The 22,375-nt window shown below is 38.8% G+C and overlaps 1 protein-coding gene across 3 annotated transcripts in view; it reads left to right on the plus strand.

Annotated features, from left to right (window-relative positions):
- Positions 1 to 22,375, plus strand: part of COL15A1 (collagen type XV alpha 1 chain) — an 89,500-nt gene that overhangs the window by 37,560 nt on the left and 29,565 nt on the right. For all 3 annotated transcript variants that reach the window (XM_032442532.2, XM_085540073.1, XM_085540074.1), the window contains 12 exons: positions 354 to 461; positions 3,244 to 3,306; positions 5,531 to 5,566; positions 5,842 to 5,985; positions 8,917 to 8,967; positions 9,739 to 9,774; positions 9,868 to 9,951; positions 12,136 to 12,201; positions 13,826 to 13,861; positions 15,079 to 15,141; positions 18,995 to 19,072; positions 19,190 to 19,225. In XM_032442532.2, the coding sequence (XP_032298423.2) occupies positions 354 to 461; positions 3,244 to 3,306; positions 5,531 to 5,566; positions 5,842 to 5,985; positions 8,917 to 8,967; positions 9,739 to 9,774; positions 9,868 to 9,951; positions 12,136 to 12,201; positions 13,826 to 13,861; positions 15,079 to 15,141; positions 18,995 to 19,072; positions 19,190 to 19,225 (801 nt within the window). The remainder of the gene's footprint in view (positions 1 to 353; positions 462 to 3,243; positions 3,307 to 5,530; positions 5,567 to 5,841; positions 5,986 to 8,916; positions 8,968 to 9,738; positions 9,775 to 9,867; positions 9,952 to 12,135; positions 12,202 to 13,825; positions 13,862 to 15,078; positions 15,142 to 18,994; positions 19,073 to 19,189; positions 19,226 to 22,375) is intronic.

A 22,375-nucleotide genomic window follows, 5' to 3' on the forward strand; every position in this document is an offset into this window, starting at 1 on the left:
TTGTTCATTGATCCCCTGAATTCATTTCAGATTAATCAGTGAAAGATCTCTAAGATTATGGAATTACAGAAAGCAGGCACAGAATTCTTCAGTTTTTGATTTTCAAATGTAACATCTTACAAAGTGTCACAATTCAGAGAGAAAGGATGGAAAAAGTCAGTGTGATCACAAATAAGGAGTATATCTGTGATACTAGAAGTGGAAAGGCAATAGGGAGCAAAGCCAAGAGGTTTATGAACCTGAACACTTTTATGAAATTCTCCCATTCCATGTGTAATAAATAAATGAATTTGGCCAAAAGAGAATTGAGTATATTTATCATGGCATTTTAACAATGCTATTAATTTATCCAGGGCAGCCCAGGATTGCATGGCATCCCAGGAAAACCAGCCCCTGATTCAGATGTAGGACCTCCTGAGTCACCAGAGGAAGACGGATCTGCTGGTGAACTGGGCTTTGAAGTGAGTAACCATTCACAGACAAGCTTTGATGTTGTTCCTGCCCTAAAGCAGCATCATAGAATCGTGATCGTCGAATCATAGAATGGCCTGGGTTGAAAAGAACAGTAATGATCATCTTGTTTCAATTCTCCTGCTGTGCACTGGGTTGCCAACCACTTGACTATGCTGCACAGAGCCACATCCAGCCTGGTCCTGAATGCATCCAGGGATGTGGCATCCACAACTTCTCTGAGTAACCTGTTCCAGTGTGTCATCACCGTCTGTGTGAAAAACTTTCTCCTAATGTCTAACCTAAACCTCCTTTGTCTCAGTTTAAAACCATTTAAAACCAGTCCCCTTGTCACTATCCACCCTCACAAACAGCCATTCCCCTTCCTGTTCATACAGAATCACAGAATCACACAGAATCACAGAATTGTAGGGGTTGGAAGGGACCTCTAGAGATCATCGAGTCCAACCCCACTGCCAAAGCAGGCTCCCTACACCATGTCACACAGGAAGGCGTCCAGGCGGGTCTTAAATATCTCCAGAGAAGGAGACTCCACCACCTCCCTGGGCAGCCTGTTCCAGTGCTCCGTCACCCTCACTGTAAAGAAGTTCTTCCGCACATTTGTACGGAACTTCCTATGCTGTACTTTCATCCCATTACCCCTAGTCCTATCCCCATGCACTCCTGAAAAGAGACCAGACTCACCACTATGGCTCCCACACCTCAGGTATTTATAAACCTGGATCAAGTCCCCTCTCAGCCTTCTTTTCTCAAGGCTAAACAGACCCAGTTCCCTAAGTCTCTCCTCATAGGGGAGATGCTCCAGGCCCTTCACCATCTTAGTGGCCCTCCGCTGGACTCTTTCCAAGAGATCCCTGTCTTTTTTGTACTGGGGAGCCCAGAACTGGACACAATATTCCAGATGAGGCCTCACCAGGGCAGAGTAGAGGGGGAGGATCACCTCCTTCGACCTGCTGGACACGCTCTTTTTAATACACCCCAGTATGCCATTGGCTTTTTAGGCTACAAGGGCACACTGCTGGCTCATGGTTAATCTGTCGTCCACCAGGACGCCCAGGTCCCTCTCAGCAGAGCTCCTCTCCAGCAGGTCTTCCCCCAGCCTGTACTGGTGCATGCAATTATTTCTACCCAGGTGCAAGACTCTACACTTGCTTTTGTTAAACCTCATCCGGTTTCTTACTGCCCAGCTCTCCAGCCTGTCCAGGTCTCGCTGAATGGCAGCACAGCCTTCAGGCGTGTCAGCCAATCCTCCCAACTTCGTGTCATCAGCAAACTTGCTGAGGGTGGTCACTATCCCTTCATCAAGGTCGTTGATGAATACGCTCCTTTTAAATACTGGAAGGCAACAACAAGGTCTCCCCAAAGCCTTCTCTTCTTAAAACTAAACAAGCTCAGTTGCCTCAACCTTTCTTCACAGGAGATGTGCTCCAGCCCTCTGATTATCTCAGTGGCCCTCCTCTGAACCCACTCCTAGAGCTCTGTGTCTTTCTTGTGCTGGGGCCCCAGGCCTGGATGCAGTACTCCAGATGGGGATTCACTAGAGCTGAGCAAAGGGGGACAATCATCTCTCTCTCCCTGCTGGCCACTTTTCTTTGAAGGCAGCCCAGAATATTGTTGGCTGTTCTAAGACTTTCAATTTTAACAGTTTACAGTCTATGTAATTCCTGGTAATGTTGCAAATTAATACATTCATAGAATCATGGAATTGCCTAGGTTGGAATGGAGCTTAAAGGTCATCTAGTTCCAACTCCTCTAGCATGGACAGGATTGCCACGCTCTACATCAGACTGTCAAGGGTCCTTATCCAACCCGGCCTGCAGCTCCCCCAGGGATGGGGCATCCACAATTTATTTGGGCAGCTTGTTCCAGTGCCTCACTACTCTCTGAGTAAATAATTTTATGCTTTGGCAACAGATTAAAGTACTGATTTATGCTATAGGTGTAACTCAACTTGCCATTTTCATTAGGGGTATTGACAATGACTATAATGTCACTGTTGCCCTTTTTAAAAATAAATAAATAAATATGTACGCAAATAAGTTTTATTACTTATATACAGTAACTGTATTATATAGTTTATATGTGGCCTAAGAAAGTTTCTCTTCACTCAGTGTGGCCCAGGCAAGCCAAATGTTGGACTCCCATGCTCTAACACATTAACTGATTGGCTGACTCTACAAAGCCAGTTTTTCCCAGACTGGCTGCCCTCTTGAATGCATGCTCTGTCATGGGTACAACACAGTAAGTCAGGTGGAGAGCTAAATATGCATTTTTCAAGTGAAGAGTACAGTGAGACATCACAAGGAAAACCTGGGCCACTTTCTGACTTCATAAATACAGACATTTTCTCAGATAGTTCTTGTCTGGTCTTCAGTGTGCCGAAGTACAGACAGCTGAAGTGCATGAGGAGTTCAATCCCAGGACGTCTGATACAGTGTTGTCAAAACCTGTTTGCATAAATTGGCTGTTTTACATGCAAGCATCATACTTATATCATGCATTTTTAATTACTTTTAGTTTTATTATGTGATTGCTTGATATAGTTCTCTACTAATATAGATTTAAATAATGCTTTGTTACAAAACCAGACTGTCAGAAGCCAAGAAATATAAGCGCTAGAACTTGTGAGCTGCTTCCTGGTGCCATGTGAAAGTCTGCCACATTAACCATTTTATACTGCTGTTTCACGAGTCGGCCCAAAATATTTTCCTGTGTGTGCTAAGAAAAAAGACTATTAAATCACATCTGCTATAGATTTGCTGTCATCCACAGGGTCCGCAAGGTATTCCTGGGCTTGATGGAGTGGTTGGCCCACCAGGACAGAAAGGAGAAAAGGTAAGGTAAACATTTGTATTACTTCTACTTCAATGTGATATTTTTGTCAATATTAAGCTCTAAAAAAATGTAATTATTGTCCTTGCAACACAGTGTTGGCTGGCTTCATTTTTTTTTTTTTTTTTAATATATAATCCAGAGTATTAGAACATATCATAAAAGGCATTTTGAGAAATCCAGATGGTCGCAGTGTCATTTTCTGCAGCATGAAGTGCTCTAAATGCAATATGAGCTACTCCATTGGGATTCACCAATAAAAACTGGCAAGCCGGTAGGAAGAAATCCTGCTCCTAGTTCAGATTGCAGGTTTCCTCCATGGTGTGTGTACACATACATCGGCCATTGGAATTACTTAAGTTTGGATTCTGTAGTCTGTTGAATGTGCTTTATCCCAAGCTGCACAAGAGCAGGCCTGCTGACCACTAACAGTGGATTGAAAGTTCTCCAGAGGCCTGTACAACCCTCTTTCTGTCATTCTGTCTGCCAGAGTTAAATAACTACAGGAAAAATTCAATTTGCAATGACCTTTTACATCAAGGTTTATGCACAAGAGCTTGAAAGTAGATGCATAAGTGCACATTGAAGTTTCACATACTACAAGGAAATGAAAAAACAACTCCTAAACAACCAGAATGCTGACACAGTTTTAAAATTTACTAAGTAATAACATTTTTAACATGACATATGAAGAATGAAGGCTCTAAACTGTGATTTCAAAAGGTTGAGGTTAGTAGAACTATAGCACAGATGGGATCTAGTAGCTATCCAGGAAATAAAGAATGCATCTTTAAATGGTAACTAACAGAGCATTCCTGTTATAATCAGTAGTTTAAACAGAAGGAAGTCTACCTGAAGCACACTGGACTTGAATTTCTGTTTATTGGAAAAAAAAAACTTGACTTGTAAATTGTATTAATTGGAAGAAAAAATGTGGCAACCAGGCTCAGACTCAGATGTGAATGATCCAAATTGTTTATTACAGGTTCTCAGATCACTTACGTATATTCACATGTTTCCTTTTTTCCCTTTCCCATTTGCCCTTACAACTTTCCCATCCACCTTTACATGTCAACAAAGTATTCCACAAACACTCCTTAACCTTGCATGCAGGCGCTTATCCAATTGGTTGAGCTGTTCCTTTTGCTTTTTTCTTCTAGAGAAGCCCTTGGTTCTCAGCCTTGCTTTGCTTTCTCATGCTGTTTATCTTACTCCAAGCAAGAAGTTGACTGTTTTCCCTTACTGTACATATTTTCTGATATATTGATAAAATTTAATTAAAAGTGAAGCACTATATATTTGCTCCTGCTCCATATGATCCCCAGCACCTTGGAATAATAAGATTTCTAATATTTTCTACCTTTTTTTTTAAGCCTTGGCTTAATCTATTTCACTATATCTGATTATAAACATTTTTTCATGGTTAATACAAAGAAGACTACTGGGAGAAGCTGCTCAATGTACTGAAGAGTGGAAAGTAAAGTCAGTCTATTCCCTAGGGTGATATTTCATAAGTTTGGGGGTTTTTGTCATTAATTTTGGAAGAAGTCATTGCTATCATTTTGATGCTGATGATTACCCCTTTTTTTCAGATCTCATTCAAGCATTTTTATTGAATGTGTAAGGACAAGAGACTGCCAATATAAGAATTAAGTCCATTAGCTTCAGTGCCACTTAGAAAAGAAATATTTACATGCTGCATTTCTGTCCTATCTATACATAGACATGAGAAAATGACATTTAAATGAAGTATATACAAGCAAATCAAATAACTTGATTACTGCAGAAGAACCTAAAACCACACTGGTAATCATATCCTTTATTTGGTGTCCTAGACAACCCCTGTGGTATCAGTTTCTGCTTCTGTTACCGTCCATGCAAATTTTTCACATTTAAGTTGAGAATCATGAAGACATGATCCACAGTGTTTGATTCACTCGACCATCAAAAACTCCAGCAAAACTGAAATACAAAACTGCCATCTGTATGCATACCAAACCAGAACTATTCACTTGTTACTATAATTTCTGAAATATGGATTGTTTTCTTGTTAACTAAGGGGCCTCTAAGGGGCCTAATATTTCGTATATTGGGCATTTTGACATCTAGTTAAACAAAACAGAATTTTGTGGGTATTTTAATTAAGCAATCACAGCCACATGATTTTATTTATTTATTTATTGCAAGATTAATACTCTACATAATAAGGATTGCTTTTCTTTTACAGGGTGAGAGAGGTCTTCCTGGATCTGCTGGTGCAAAGGTAAAAGAAAGGGAGGAAGGGAGGAAGGGAGGGAGGGAAGGAGGAGGGAAGGAAGGAGGGAAGGAGGGAAGGAAGGGAGGAGGGAAGGAAGGGAGGGAGGAAGGGAGGAAGGGAGGAAGGAAGGAAAAAAAGACAGTGATTTTCATGTTATTTACAGTTTACAAAGAGAAAGGGCTAAGAAGTGTAAAAGGTTATGATTTTGGAACCCAAGTGCTTACTTGCATCAGCTTGTTCATGTTCAGAATAACTAACATTAGCCTGACCTTCTATTTTAGGGTGATAACGGAGTTACTGGATCAGTAGGCCCTAAAGGAGAAGCTGGCGCTAATGGCTCTCCTGGGAAACCTGGACCCCCTGGGCCCCCAGGGCCCCCTGGACCTCCTGGACCCACAGGTGTAAACTACAATTTAGGATCTAAGGTATTTTACTATTAGGAACTTTATTATAGCTGTGGATCTACTCTCTTGAGAAGAGACGATATAATCATCTCTATATTTCACAACTGTCTAAGAAGGAATTGATGAATCATTTGTTACAGACAGAACCATTTGTTACAGACTGACAGTTTCTTCTGGGAAATGTACAATTCCTTTTACTATGGGCAGTTGGACAATGTAATTGATCATGCAAGGAATGGATTTATTTAGTGACTGGAAGACAGTCAAAGTTATATCCATCTACAAGAAGGACAGAACAGAAAATCTAGGAAACTACCATAAGTAGTTGTATGGGAAACTATTGATCACAGCCTGAACCTCTGATTGATCACCTGAGGCAAGCAATGAGTCAGCTGTGGGAACACAGGTGAAGGTAATTCAGCTGTGCTACTGGAAGGGTTGAAGCTTGGCTCCACCTCTCCCAGATCTCATTTAAGGGCTGACCACCACTAAGGCAGGATCTCTGTCACTGGAGATTGCTCCTTTGTGGAGTTTACTGTGAGCCTTCAACATTGGTATTTTCCCTTATCATAGATTATTTTTCTATCATGATAATCTTTCATACAAAACATCTGATTAACCTCTGTAGTCTAACCTCAGTCCTTGAAAAAGTTATAGAGAAGATTGTCTTGGGTGACATTGAAAAGCATTTAAAGAACAAAGATATTATCAGACATACTCTATATGAGTTCATTAATGAATCTTGCCATTCATCAATTATTCCTGCCTTTGTAATTTGATCTTTGTGTTATAAGGTTACTATGAAGTGTAGGTGGCAGAGATAATTCCTTTAACAGCCCAAAATTCACTCTTCTAAATTTCAACAGCCTGACTCTGTTCTTCATCAGGTCCACATTCCTCAAAATCACAAGCTCAAACAGAATGTGATCACTAAAGCCCAGACTGCCACCCATCTTAATATCTTTAATGAATTATCTCCTTTGCATTGGTGAGCACCATGTCCAGTAATGCTTCACCTCTGGCTGGTCTGTCCAATACCTGGACCAGGATGTTATCCTCAGTGCAGTCCAGGAGTCTCCTTGATTGCTTGCAGCCTGCCATATTGCTCTCTTCACAAATATCTGGGTGGCTGTGGTCATTGTTCTAGTAATTATTATTGCTGCTGTAACAGATACATTTCGGTCACATGCGTATATTTTAAATGGAATGGCTCTAATGTTATTTAAAAACAATCAATCTCTTAAATCCTCAGGAGAAGAAAAAGGTTAAAAAGATCCACCTAGTCTTAGTCCTCTTTTATTTTAGTAATGAAAAGGTCTACAATCTTAAAACATTAAGTTGGAAATGAGGATGTCTTTGTGTAGTTTATTTAAAGTGAAACATCATACTGTCCTAGGTCTTTTCTTCCAAACTCAATTTCCTTAGTCAAACCAATTGATGAAATTACATTTGTAATAATAGAAATTTGATCTCCCTGTACCAGCATGCCTGAAAGGAGAGTATTCTGTTGAAGAATGCTATTTGTTCAAGCTTATTTCCTCTGCACAAATACTTTTGCTGTAGGCATATATTTACCATTTTCTATAAGAAAATATGAGACTGAAGTTGCAAGTACCATTTTTAGAAGTCATGTAGGTGCCTAAATCCCCCATTAGTTTCTTAGGTTTTTAAATCCCTTTTGTAGTCATGAACAACTTTTATCCTTCAGTGCTGCATAAAATGAAAATGCCTTTAAAGCAAAACATTACTTCACAAACTGATGTATGGTTTTTTTCCCCACGAAAGTAGAAATAAAAGTGAGAAAGTCTTTTCTTAATGTAGTGAGCATATTTGATATTTTATGAAGGTGGATGGTTCTGCAGTGAGGTCCAAGAAGAGAGAGAATTTGGAATCCTATGGACCTTTAATTTCTTCTGTCACACAGGAACTGCAATACAGAAGGCTATTTGCCTTTGGATGCTTTAAAGTTCTGTTATTCCTTCAGAGATTCCTGCAGCGTACTAGATAATTCTCAGTGTTTTTATTGGATCGCATCCATCCATCCAAGTATCCTGCTTCCAACAACCGTCAAAAGTGTTGAGTTTGAGCAGTTTGTGTGGATACTGTTTGACCTTCGAAAAGGGCATGTATTATATTGTAGTTGGAGTAATCTTCCAGACTACATCAATTTGTGACTCAGGGACTTCTTCAGCTAGAAACAGTTGCTGAAATTCTTCATAGATATCTTCTATATTAATTTGATACCTTCCCTGACATTTATGTAGATTTTTATAACTTATAAGATCTTATGGCAAGGGTCTCTAGCAACTTAGCTACACATTGAATGAACCACTTCCAGTTGTTTTTATTTGGTAGTTTTCTATTTATCTATTCCTTTATGAATTTACATAATTCTTTTATCCATTTTTCTCTGGGAAACTGCATTATTATTACATTGTAATACTTTCTGTTTTTCCCAAATAATGTAGAGTAATTGATTAGATTCTTAGCACCAAACTGCAGTCTCCCATTGAACTAGAGAAGGAATTACCAAATTTTTTGCCCCGCATCCTGTCATCCCTACCACCCTCTCTCATTTACACTCAGTGCCTCTCCAATCTCTACCTCAGGTCTGAGAGTCACTTAACTGAAAGTGGAAGCAATGCACAAAATAAACCCTATGGGAAAGTAACAACTCACCTTTTTGCTAAGGAGAAGTGGGAGGAATGATGAAGAATTATTGAAGCTGCATTGGAAACATCTTTTCTGGAAAGAGGGAAACAGCAGGTTCAGTGAAGAGGTCTGATAACTAATAAGAGCTACTGATCTTGACTCCATGGAAACCCTCCACATACCCTATTTGTTCACCCGGATACTATGTCCCTCAGAGATGGTAGCTGCTTTCTTGTATGAGACTAAAAACTGCTCATTTTGGTTAACAGCACTTTTTTTTTTTTTTTTTTTTCTCTCCAGAGAGGCCCAATTACAGAAGAACCTGGCATTGCTGGATATCCTGGAGGTGTGGTGAGTTGGGCTATCATATCCTACGATCACCTAACACACATTTGCTCTCAAACTGGTATCTTACAGGTCAGCTGGAGCCTTCACAATACTCACTAGCAGTGTGTGGCGCATTGGGTCTGAATTTGTCCTATCTAATGTGGAGCATTTATCTTAGACACCAAATACAGTATTCTTTGCCAGTGCCTCCCTCACCAATCAAAAGTGATACAGAGCTCTCTGGAGGCCAGTTATCTTTCTTTGATGATCCTTTTGTTTTTAATTATTCAGAATTTAGCTCTGCTTTTAATTACATGGAAAACAGGCTCTTAAGTAGTTTTAATGCATTTTTCCTGCTTAATAGCCCCAAGGATTATAGAATTCTTCAGCTGGAAGCTCATTCACTGCCACCTTACTCTCATTCATGTCAAATGAACTGTCTATGTCCCCAGCAGACTGAATCTTGAGGGGCTGATTAAGCTTAGAAATAACATACCTGAAAAATAACTCTTCAGTTCATTTGTACTTCCCTGCTCAGTTCATCCAGCAATCTGGAACAAAACTGAGGTGGTCAGCGATGAAAAGGAAGAAGCAGCGAGGCACATCTGATGTCATTACAGTGAAAGAAAGGCTTGTTGAATTAATGCTAAACTAATCATATGCTGTGTTTTCTTATGCTTTTTTTTTCTTTTAACATTGTCAAATAATTTTAAACATCTGCATTTTGTTAGAATGAAGTTTCAATGTTTTCTGTTTAAAATGATTTACACTTGTTTTGTTTTTTATCATGCAAAGGGTCCAAAAGGGGAGAAGGGTGACCCAGGACCTCAGGTGAGACTGGGTGGGTCTAATTCTTTCTGAGAAACCTATGTGAAGTGTAGCGCTTTCTAAATGGGATTTCCATTTATAACATTGTTGAAATAGGGTGAACCGGGGCAGGATGGGAATGATATTGTGGGTCCACCTGGACCACCAGGACCACCTGGACCAATCATAGCCATACCAGAGGTAAGTGTGTTTGTCAAGCATCAAGGTCTTTGTAACTCTACTTAAAGTGAAGAGATCCCAAGCAATTGCCTATCTGGCAATTATGGTGTTGATGTTCAGGACATAAGTCCACTTCTTAAAATGAACAAACAAAAGAGCTTAATATCTCTCTGCATCTGATGATCTCAACCTTGAGAAGGTTAAAGAGGAAGGGAAAAAGGAAATTAGTTGCATACAAGAATTATGGGATAACATTGAGAGCTTCTCTCAAACTCCCCAGGTGATTGTGCACAAATCATGAAAGTCACATAAAAAAAACAACCAAGAAATACCAAACTGGGGATGTTTAACGTAATAAGGTATGTGAGTCACATCAACATGAAGGAGAGAGGTATAGCATTGTTTTTTCTAGCAGATATCCACTATACAAACCAGAGTACTGACTCTGTAGTGTAAGCAAAAGCTAAAAGAGTCAAAGGGTAAAATGCTAGGAGATTCAACTTCTAGCTAAATCTAAAATTGCCCAGTATCCTCTATATGCATGTATTATGTGGAATCAGGTTCATTTTTGTACATTAGCGCTTGCAGAAACTAGTTAGTATTAATGATAGCTAAAGATCTATCCCCTTTCAAACTGACAAAAAATAAATTTAAAAAAAAAAATAAAAATCATAGAATCACCAAGAACGGAGTCATAGAATCACAAAGCAACCTTGGTTGCAAAAGACCTCCAGCATCATCTAGTCTGACCTATACTATTTGCTGTTAACAGCAAATATATTGGCATCCCATAGACTGACCAATCCCAAATAATTTCTTTTCTTTTTTTTTTTTTTCATTATATTATCTAATCTTTGCTCCTCACATAGACTTGTCATGCTAAGTCGTTGGTGAGCAGAAATGTAGATACAAAGAAATGTTAGTTGGAAAAGACATCTGAAGATATCTCGTATAAACTCCTGCTCAAAGTGGGAGTATCAGCAGCTCTATACTTCATAATATTTCTGTTGAAGTTTCTGGGATTTTCCTTAATTATCTGTGACAGGAAAAGGAGCCTATGTGACAGAAACATTGACTTAAAACTTATGTTCTTTCTCCCAGCCCTGCTACAGTGTAACTGTGGGGCCTTCCTTCCTGCTAGTGACTAGATGGCTCTGTTTGCAGTTGTAATGAACCTGGATGTATTTCTCCTTATCTTTTACATTTAAAAAATACTGAGAGCCTCAGAGGGAAGGCAGAATGTATAAGAAGTGCAAAACATGTAAATTTAGCTGACACAGCTGACTAATGACATTAATTTGCTGGAAGCTGCATGGGGATATATTGTTGCACACAAAGCTTGAACTTGAAATATGTGGTGCGGCTTGCCTGATAAACAAGTGAACTGGTTCAAGATTCTAAAAGTATTCAGTACATATTTCTGAATGCAAAACAAGATTAGATTATCACTCTGTTGTAATGGAAGAAATGAAACAAATGACAAAAATAAGTAAGGATCTCTTTTCATCTACAGCTTTATGTGTGTGTGTGGTGAAAATACTTAAATACTCTCCCAACAGAATGTATGACTGTATTGTATAGTATTTAGAACACCTATTTAACTAGGAAGTTAGCTTATAGTTTTTAAACCATAGTGTCACCAAGCTGTTGACCTATGAATTAGATAAAAGGATGAAAAATAAGTGAAAAATTGGCTCAAGTGTTGAACTCAAAGTTGTGGTGGGCGTTCATAGAACAGCTTCTGGAGTACCATGTCCATATATGTCCCTGTACAAGAAACATATTAACACAGGGAAGAAAGCCCCCTGCCAGATGATGAAGATGGTGAGGGGCCATCATAGATGGTATTTGAGGATGCTGAAGAAACTGCCTTTGTTCAGCCTAGAGAAAAGAAGGCTAAGGAGAGACTTTGTTGCTGTTTACAGCAACCCCTAGTAGGGGGTGTATGAGTGTCAGTTAATGAAAGCTTTTAAAACATTCTGAGTTCCTTACATAATGAGTGAAATGCAAGTGCTACGTTTTGTTATTCTAGATCTGTAACAAAAGTTGTATTAGCTAGCATTTCCTGTAACCTTACTTGTGGTTTTTGTAGCGTATTTAAAACAAGATATTATAACTTTCCACAGAATTCTAAAAAATGCATGTGTACCCCTATGTGCTTTGTTTGGTATTTGAAATAACCTGTTTCTCAACCACTTTTTTTAGCAACTTCTTAATGATACAAAAGGAATTCTTAACTTCACAACAATTGAAAAACTGCTTGGGCCTCCTGTGAGTATGTGTTCCTTTATTAAATCTCAAAAGTGGCTCTGTCTTTAATTTTCTCTTTTAAGTATCCAAAGCTGAGAGTTTTCTGTGCTTTAAAAACATATAATTCCTGTTAGCTTTAGCAATAAGCTGTGTGAGAGTACTTCCGGGAAAAATATATTCTGCGTCGGTTAACTAGTTCTTGAGCTTTTGTCTAGAAGAAAGAAACTGAAGCAGTTGCTTTAGTTCTGAATCTGAACAATATGATCAGAATGACAAAAATGTGAAATTTGATGCAGAAACAGGGATGCAGATGTACATAGCATTTTTCCTACTTTTTTTGTATTCTTGTTTTTCAAATCATGAAATCTTGGGATGAAATATTTTAATCAGTTCTTCCTGAAATTATAATTAGGAATACTGGGCTCTTGTGTGAGTTAAATTTCACAGCAACTATATCTGTGGATGATAATCTGTAAATCTCATAAAACAACAGATGTGAAATTTCTGGCTCTGTTTTGCAGCTAGACATGTGGCTTTAAAACAGTTTGGTTAACTATTTGAAGAGCTGGTTGCTTCCTGGAAGGATTTCTGAATTAATAGTACTAGATCCTAGTAATTAGGACTAGAAACCCATCTTCTCCAAACTGCAGAGTCTATTCAGTGTTACCTAGAACTTGCCTGAAAGTCTATAATATATTGCACTTGACAAGATTTGAATTCCACAAACTTTGCTTCAAAACCAGTTTCATTTGCAGGCTGTTGTTTATTTTATTTTGCTTATTACCTTGCTTGTGAGCACCCCACACATTCAATCCCTGACAAAACCAGGAAGGTATGTGTACCTAAGAGAAGAATCCAAATCCCTGGACATATTAGGATGCCAGCACAGGGTGGACCCTCTTGTGTGAAGTCTGTTAGTGCAGGTAGTTGCCATTCAAACCTTACAAAACAGGATATCAAAACAACATAAACAAGTGGTCTCATGAGCCCAGTAGAAATTCATTGATTTGTACTAGTTTTTACTGTCCCTACAGAAAGAAGTAGACCCTGTAGCTTGAAATGTAGTTACATTGGGAAAGGTTTCACAACTTCTGGCTTGTAGTTGACCATAGACTGGGAGAAGGTTGGAGTATCATAGTGACTTAAGTAATCCATGTTCATGTGGTTTAAATGAGAACTGAAGTGTGACTCTGCAGATAACACAGTTGAACAATCTTAAATATGTTCAGTACAAATACAAATCCATGTTCATAGTTAAGATCTAGCAGACATACTATTTTCTATCTACTGGAAACCAGGGGTTCAGTGGAAAAGGTGAGAGGGCTACAGTGGTTTCTGTGTTGGATTCTGTAAGATTTAAAAGAGTGATTTGCAGTACCATGCCTTTCGCATGGGGAAAGCATCTGTTTATTCAGACTATCCTGGTTATCTTTCCTTTCAGATTTGAAAAGTAAATCTAAATGTCTCAGAAACAGTTAGGAGGATAAGGTATTGTGAAATGATCACAGCTTTACCATTGGATGAATAAAGTTCTCAGTCCAGTTTCAAATCAGTTAATATTCACCATTTAGACAATATACTGAAAATCTGTGCCATTTTGCAAGTCTGTACTATGTAGTTGTGAGTGAGTTTTTGCATTTTGCAGGGACCAGATGGTAAGCCAGGTTTACCAGGATTTCCTGTAAGTATTATGTTTCTGCAGTCCATGCAAGTGTTTTTCAGTGTGTTTTAAATACTGTAACGATATGGAATATAATTCATATAAAGAATAATTAATTTTCTTATGAGACAGTTTGGGTTTCTTTAATCAATGTTTACAGCAGATATTAGCCCTGGGAAATAATATAGTAAAGTAATAATAATAAAGTAAAGTCTAATGAAAAATTACTACCTAAGGGAAAGTTCTGGGCAAATTGGGAGGAATAAATGGGCTTCTAAACACTGTGTTGAAATGTATATGGAATTGTATATGGAATTATATTATTCCTTAAGTTTTTTTTCTTTTTTTCTTTTTTCTTTTTCTTTCTTTTTTTTTTTTTTTGGTCATCACTATGGATAATTGCTAGGTTTTCTATTCCTCTACTCTTTTAGGAATGATAAAAAGAACACAAAAAGTTATTTTCTTAGATAAAATTCAACTATTTTTTTAGAATAACCAAAAGAGCTGGCAATTATTAGAAACCGATATGATTGTCGGTCTTTCTGAATTTTTATGTGAAAATACCATACTCATCCCTACTTCACGTCTTTTCTTTAGCTCTTCACTAACACAGAAATTATATACATTTGAATTTTTTTCTTGAAGAGTAAACAAGAAAGTTTTTCTGAAGTCACTTATTATGGAATACTGTAAAACAAGACATGATCTGGCCAGAATGCTTTCTCTAGAGAAGAGGTACATAAATGATCTTGATTTCAAATATGCGATCTCTCTCTAAGTAATTTATTTATTTTTGTGCTGTTTCTTAAAAATGTAACTTCAAAAATTCTGTTGAAAAAAAGTCTCACTGATTAAAAAAAAAAAATAAAAATGAAAACAAACAAACAAAAAAAAAATCAGACCATGAGTGCAGAGAGTAGGTTAGGGAAGAGAAGATTTTAGGCTGAATTTCTGTTCCTGTCAATGTTTGCCTATTTCCCTCTGTGAATACGTGTAAACATCAGAGTTTTTCCTTTTGTTGTTTGCAACAGATTATCCCTATCTAATATTTGTTTTAGGGAATACATTGATTCAGACAACAATTCAATCTTGTAAGTCTTGTAAATCAAGATTTGGATTATAACAAGAGTGATTCAAGTTTATGTATTTTGTTTGTTTAAAAGGGCATGTAGTAAAATGGTCTAGCTTTGTATTCGCAGAAGATCTCACCGTGGATTTATGGATTTGATTTTGCATAGGGCCCAAGGGGACCAAAGGGTGACATTGGTTTACCTGGATTGAAAGGACTCAAAGGACAACAGGTAAGAGAAAATGTGCTAGATAACAAATCCTTAATAACATTATAAGTTTTATTATTCTAATCTTACTAGGGATTTGAATGTTAGCAAAAAATACAGTAAGTGGAATTTGAAGAAAAATGCTGAACAAAACACCTGATATAATTAAACGTCTGCTCTGAAAATAATGCCTCCTATTTTATTATGTTGGCCCAGGATGTCAGAGGCATTTACTGGTGATATTGAAGTAGAGTTTGTATCTTCCCTGTATTCTATTCAGTACTGTTGCCTTGTGACAGATGACAGAGTGACAGTCTGACAAAATGGTATCTGACACCGAAGTGCAGATGAATCAAAGTTGTATCACCAAACTCCTCCATGTGTGAAAAGCTGTACCCACTGGCATTCATCAATGCTGGCTTGATGTTTCTGGAACCCAAACAGTGGATGTGAGCACAGTGAGGCAGTGGGTAATGCATTTCAACAGCAGTGACAGCCACAGTGGATCAGCTCTGCTGGTGCAGATTTTTAAGACAGCATACAGTCCATCACTATTCATTGCTGGTAAAAATTATGGAATCATAGAATGCATAATGTTGGGAGGCATCTTTAAAGGTCATCCAGTCCAACTCCCCTGCAATGAACAGGGACATCTACATACAGCTAGATCAGGTTGCTCCAGGCCTGGTTGAGCCTGACCTTAAATGTCTCAAAGGGTGGGGTTTCCACCACATTTCTGGTCAGCCTGTCCCAGTGTCTCACCACCATTGTAAAAAAACTTCTTTATATCCAACCTAAATCTCCCCTCCTTTGGCATGAAATCATTTCCCCTGGCACTGTCACAACAGACCCTGCTAAAGAGTAACATCCCCTTCTTTTAGATACTGAAAAGCTGCTTCAGGTCACCTTGTAGACTTCTCTTGTCCAGGTTGAAAAACCCCAGCTATTTCAGATTGTTTTTGTTGGAGAGGTATTCAATCTCTTGAATCACTTTTGTTGTCTTCCTGTGGACCTGCTACAGCAGGTCTATGTCATTCCTGTACTGAGGCCTCACCAGCACAGAGTAGAAGGGCAGGTTTGCCTCCCTTGACCTGCTGACCATGCTTCTTTTGATGCAGCCCGGGACATGTTTGGCTTTGTAGGCTGAAAGGGCACTTTGCTGTCTCATGTCCAGCTTCCCATCTAACAGTACCCCAATTCCTTTTCGTCAGGGCTGTGTTCTATCCTTACATCCCCTAGCTTGTTCTGATCGTGGGGGTTGCCACAGTCCAGGTGCAAGACCTTGCACTTGGATTTGTTGAACCTCATGATGTTCTCCTGGGCTCGCTTTTTGAAGCTGTCCAGGTCTTTCTGGTTGGCATCCCATCCCTTGGGTGTGTCGACCACACCACACAGCTAATGCATAGATAATGGTGGTGACTATGTTGAAAATTACTGTTTTGTAGTTGAGAAATTGCTCTATCAAATGGTGTTACTCTGCTCTTTATATCTGTTACATTTTCCATGGAAATAACTAGGAGGTATTACTTTGAGAGCTACCTACATAGTACTAAGGGCTGACATTCTTGTCCCAGCGCTGAAATTCTTCAGTGCAGTATGCATTTATCAGAATAAGTTTGCATAAGCGTTGAACATGAAGTGACCTCTGCTTGCAATTTGGTCCTCAGTGCTGATAGCCGGGGATCATAACCAAACAGGCAAATTAAAAAATGATTTAACTTCTCCTGCTTCTGTGGCACAGAGCACTTTGCCTACACAATGAAGACTGAAGTTTTGCTTTCCCAAAGAAAGAGTAAGACCTCAGGAGTTCTTCTCTCTGGGTACTTTCTCTCATTCTGCACACCAGTGCTCATTTTGTGGCATTGCAGAGAGGCTACAGTATGGTAGTTTTGCTCTTAAATTCCCCTGCTCAAATATGCAGCTGCTGTTCTGTTCCTCCCCTTCTTATCTACTTGCTGGAAACAGGTGAGAGTAACATCTGAGTTATTACAGTCTTGGGAATAACTAGAACAAAAACACTTCATTCCTGTTCTTTATGAGTAGCTGACCCTCAATTTCTTACAAGTTGGAACATGTTAGGAATGGTCTCCTTTTGACTGTCTCGCTCCAATTTGTAGGAGGGAGGCAAGGTTCTTTGATATGTGTATACCAGGTGTGAGATTAAGAAGCAGCGGTTCAAATGTTGGTCCAACCAGTTTATTAAAGTCCTAGCCGTTTTTAGGGAGACTGGGAAGGGAAGGTAGGTGATAGGGAAAGTAGGAAATAGAAGCAAGGAGTCTTTGCAGAGAGCAAAAGAGATAGTCACCACCGTGAGTCCAGCAAGGTACACAGTAGGTCCGTTGATCTCAGGAACTCGTCTGATCACCGCAGAGGATGGGAGACAGCCAGGGAGCTTCGCAGCAAGCCGGTCCCGGGGGTTCTTCCGACGAGGTTTTCCCCTCAGGGAATTCTCTGTCAAAGGTGTCTTTGGGAGTTTGTCTCCAAAGTCCCCAGTTTAGCGAGGGCCTTTTATCCCCCATTTCAGTGGGGGTTTTTTCCTCTTCGAAGTCTGAGGATTACAGCTCAGCATTTTTGGGGGGGGAAATACCGAACTTCCAAACAAACAGGCAAACACTCTTCGAAAGATGATCTAAAACCAACTTTTGTGGCATTCCTGGCCCACAGATAAGCCAGCAAGGAGGGGGGGAGGGGGTCTCTGTTGCTGGACACAAGCATTATCGCCTTCTGCAGTGGTCCACTCCTTCGAGCAGCACCCCTGAGGAAGACTGCTCTTCCTGTTTCTGTTTATCTTTGCAATCGTAAGCAGAAACACTATGGCACAATGACACCCACCATCCGCCCTCCAGGATACTTAACAGCTGTCAGTCAGAGTCTTATCATGAAGGCCTCATGAAGCAAGCTTTGAGACAACAAAAGAAAAACAGTTCCATCCTTTACACAGGGGTTCCATTTTTAACCAGTGCATGTCAAGCTCAGCCTTAAAACCAGGTGGGTTTTTTTTGCTTTGGAGTTGTCTGCGGGCCAGGAATGCCACAAAAGTTGGTTTTAAATCATCTTTCGAAGAGTGTTTGCTTCCAAACATTTTCAGCTTGGTAGACTGGTGTGTTTTCTCCACTTCTGTCGTCTACATTGGAAGGAAATCAAAACTTTGAAGCCATTGTATGTTGTACCCACCAGTAACACAGTGATTTTTCTAATGCTGTTTCTGACATGCAAACACTAGGTTATTTCCCAAGAACTGTTATAAAATGATTCTGTTGCAGCCTCTCATCCATAAAATCTCACAGAAAATAAAGTCAGTAAAACTAAGCTTCAAGGACTCTTCAAAATATTCCTTAAATCTACAGGAGATTAAGCTCAATGGAAGTGTTGTAACCTGAGTTATTTTAATTAGGAATGCAACTGTTAGTTTCAAAACAGATTTGTTCCATTAAAGTTCTTGGGAAACCTATTGTACCAAGATGCTCAGACTGTCTGACCTGGTAGGAGGAAGGTTACAACTGAATGATCTAGGATGGCAACCACATGTTTGCACTGGGAATTAATATTTGTTATTATGGTGCCATTATTCAATAAAGTGCACTGAACAATAGAAACTCAGAGGTTCATATATTGAATGCTGGGAATTAGTCTTCTTTAAACATAAGGAGATCACATAATGTCCCAAGGACGTAGAAATAAATATTCTTGCTTTCTACTTAGTATTTTATAAATAATTTACAGTTACATTAGAATTTACTAACCGGTATCTAAGCTGATGGTACACAGGAAGATTCCAACAGCCCATTTCCCTTTGGCAGAAATCTTAATAGAGCATTTCATGCAGATGATCTATAGAGAGCAATTGCAAGTATTACTACTTTGACAATAATTACAGGGTGAAAAAGGAGAACCTGGAGCTATCATTGCTGCTGATGGATCTTTAACTGAATTGTTAGGAAGAAAAGGACAGAAGGTGAGTTAATACTGTTTTGTGTTCTTCCAGAATGTTTGGTGGCCTTGTTATCTGCCACCTCTGCTAGATACTGCAGATGTTCTCCTTGTAAATGTTGCATGTGTCTGTCTTCAACAGGGTGAAGCTGGAGTGGTAGGACCAATGGGACCAATGGTAAGACTAGATCTAAATTATTTTCTGCTTCTATTTAAGTTAAAACAGACAGTGTCAGCCCCAGTTTCTGTAGGAACCAAGAATTTCCAACTTACTCCTTGGGTTCAGAGGAAGCTGCACATCAGGAAGTAGCATCAGACCATATTCTGAAATTGGGATTGAATGTCTCTGTTTCACTAACTTGGCCTAAAATCTTTGACTGGACACAAGATGTATGAGAGCACAACAATACTTTTGTCATAAGGTATTGCACAGTTGAGTTCCACAGACTCAATAGTGTTAGAGTATAAATGTATTTATTGTAGTCTAGTATTTGTCAAGGTCAAGAATATTGAGTCTTTCCTTTCATCTCCTTTTGATGTAGCCTGATCTCCATTGTGCCTCACTCATTGTTAGTAGCTTTTTTTGGTTACTGGACCTGACACTCATCAATGAACTCATGAAAGATTTTAAGACTGGAGGCAGTATGGGCTGTAGCGATCACATCCTGGTTGAGTTGAAGATCACAAGGAATGTTGACAAAGTCCAACCTCAGGACCATGCACTAAATGATCTTTGAGGCCACTTTCAACCCAAGCCATTCTATGATTGTTTGATTTTGTGGTTCTGTGGTTTCCTTTGCATTAAGGTGAACAGAATGCTTTGCCATCAGTTATTGTGGTCTTTAGAAAGAACTAGCTGGATGTGTTGATAAACTTCTTGAATACTGTGTATTAGAAAACCTTGACAGAGTTATCCTAACTTAATAGAGAGTTCCTTCTGTCCTCCTTGTATGACTTCTAGAGGAGTTTATCTTTTCACTTTGTCATAAAATCATGGGATAATTTAGAATGAAAGTGAACTTCAGAGTCATCTATTACATCCCTCTGGCCAAAGCAGGTCTCTTTAGTTCAGGGTCTTGCCAAAATCAAGTCTTCGACATCTCTCAGATAATGTTGAAGCTTCTCTGTCCAGCAAGTTCCTGTTATATAATGACCTTCAAGATAAGTCAGCTTTTCCTTGCATTTATTTGAAATTTCTCATTGTTCTAGCTTGTGTCGTTTGCCTCTCATCCTACTGTTATGCATCCTTCAGGACATGTCCTTTTTTCTGTTAGTCCCAAGCAATGTGTTTACATCACCTTTTGTACTGCCATAAGATGTTTCATACATAGTGTGTACACAGGGCCATTCAGAGAAATTTCTTGCCAGACTGACATGAATGATTACACTATGGGATAATTTTGCAGACAGAGCATGTCTGAAGATTTTGACCAGGCAGTTTCTGGTCTTAGTGTATTCTTAGTGCCTAAGGATTCTTAATGCATAACTCTAGCTTGATCATCGCTGCAGACAAGCATAATTCTTTTTAGCATTTTCCCACAGTAAAAACCCTTTTGTAGTCACCATGCATCAATAATACACAAATTTCAGAGTACTTAGCCAGTCAGTCTGTGGCCTAACTTATCAAAGTATCCATGCTAATCGTTCTGTTCCACTTGGTATAAAGTAAAGCTCTGCCTCAAGAACAGCTCAGAGATAGCTGAGGAATCATGATCATTCCTCTGTGTTACTGGGGCAGAACACATATAGACAAGCTTCCAAAATTTAAAATAATTCCCCAGTTTCCCTCTTTTTGAGACTTCATCTGGGCAGAAGTGAGGATCACAGGAGTTCGGAGAATGGTTGACTAGCAGGTTTTTGGCTGAGGATAGTTAGGAGATTAGTGTTAATAAAAAAAGTGGAAGAGACTGACTGAATCAGACCTCCTGCTAAAGAGGAAATGTGAAGTTTTTACCAGCTGGATTATGCTATTCACTGTCAATAAAGCAAACCACCACTTTTATTTAATAGGAGCCCTGAGTGATAATCTTAGTGTCAGCCTACACAAATCACGTCCCCTGCCTTTGCAAATCAAATTTGCTTTTCTGATGAGCAGTTTTCTGTGGCTTCCTCATTTCCTTCTTTCACTTATAGTTATGACTGCTGGCTTCTGTCTCAGGGAGTTATTAACATCTGCTTGGGGCAGGCTGAGGCTTTGACAAAGGAGGTGGCCTTGGTATTGTCAGCCTGTGCAATCTTGACATACATTTAAAGTCCCAGTTAAAGCATGAGATCCAGACCCAACTTCTCTTTATTTAAACCAATAAAATAAGAATTTTCCTAATCATCTTCATTGCCCATAAAAGATCAGATTTGATTGTTCTTTAAAGGCTCAAGTAACAGGAAGTTAGTACAAAAATAACCCGCAACATTCTCATTTCTTTTTTTATCAAACCTCATCACTGTGTATTGTAGCAGTAAAAGATGAGTTGACTCATTTTTAAATCTTGGTGGTGCAATACTGAAGTATACGTTTGTCAGTGAACAGCAGTGGGCTGCTTTCAACAGACACTAGTGCTGATCACGTGGGTAGAAGCAGGAAGTGAAACAAAAAATGGTGCTATCTTCAGGCAGTTTCGGATGTTCATGAGCCAGTTTTAATTCTCACATATAGTCACAAGTTAACTATTTCTGAACTCTTGTCTCTAATCCAGTCCTAAGTTTTGGTATGATTGAAATACACATGGAAGCACTAGTGAGCATTCAGCTAAAGGCAATATAATTTTTAAATTTGTACCGCGGAATTAATTTTGGAGTGCACTCTTTGATGACAGTTGGTATTGCAAAGAATTACCAAAATTAATCAATAAATGCCTAAGATAGATCATCATCAGATAATTTTTCCACAAATTAACATCTCTTTTAAAATGTGTGTGTGTGTATATATATATATATATATATATATATATATTCCATAGACAGAAGGACAAACAGGAGTTTGGAAAAAATATTTTGGTAATTTAAAGTTGTATCTATTTCACAATAGTTTAATTCAGAACATGAACTAGTGAGAAAATGGTACTTGAATCCAAATGGAATTTCTCCATCAAGAGTCTGTTGACGCAAACTCTGTGTACACAAATAATGCACGTTTAATATCAGAAAATTTATTACAATCTTTCTAGCTCTTAACTGGCTTGTGCTCCTGTATGCCTTCAGTTAATTGCAGAAGAACTGAACTGTGAGTAAGGAGGCTCCATTCTGCCATAAGCTTCCCTCCTCCTTTTGCACTAATAGTCAAAAGCAAATGAGTGTTTAGATGAGGATTTCCTCTTTTTAAATTGTTTCC

Source organism: Coturnix japonica, chromosome 2 (genome assembly GCF_054131305.1).
Source record: "Coturnix japonica strain WE chromosome 2, WE-NBRP24, whole genome shotgun sequence".
Classification (NCBI taxonomy): Eukaryota; Metazoa; Chordata; class Aves; order Galliformes; family Phasianidae; genus Coturnix; species Coturnix japonica.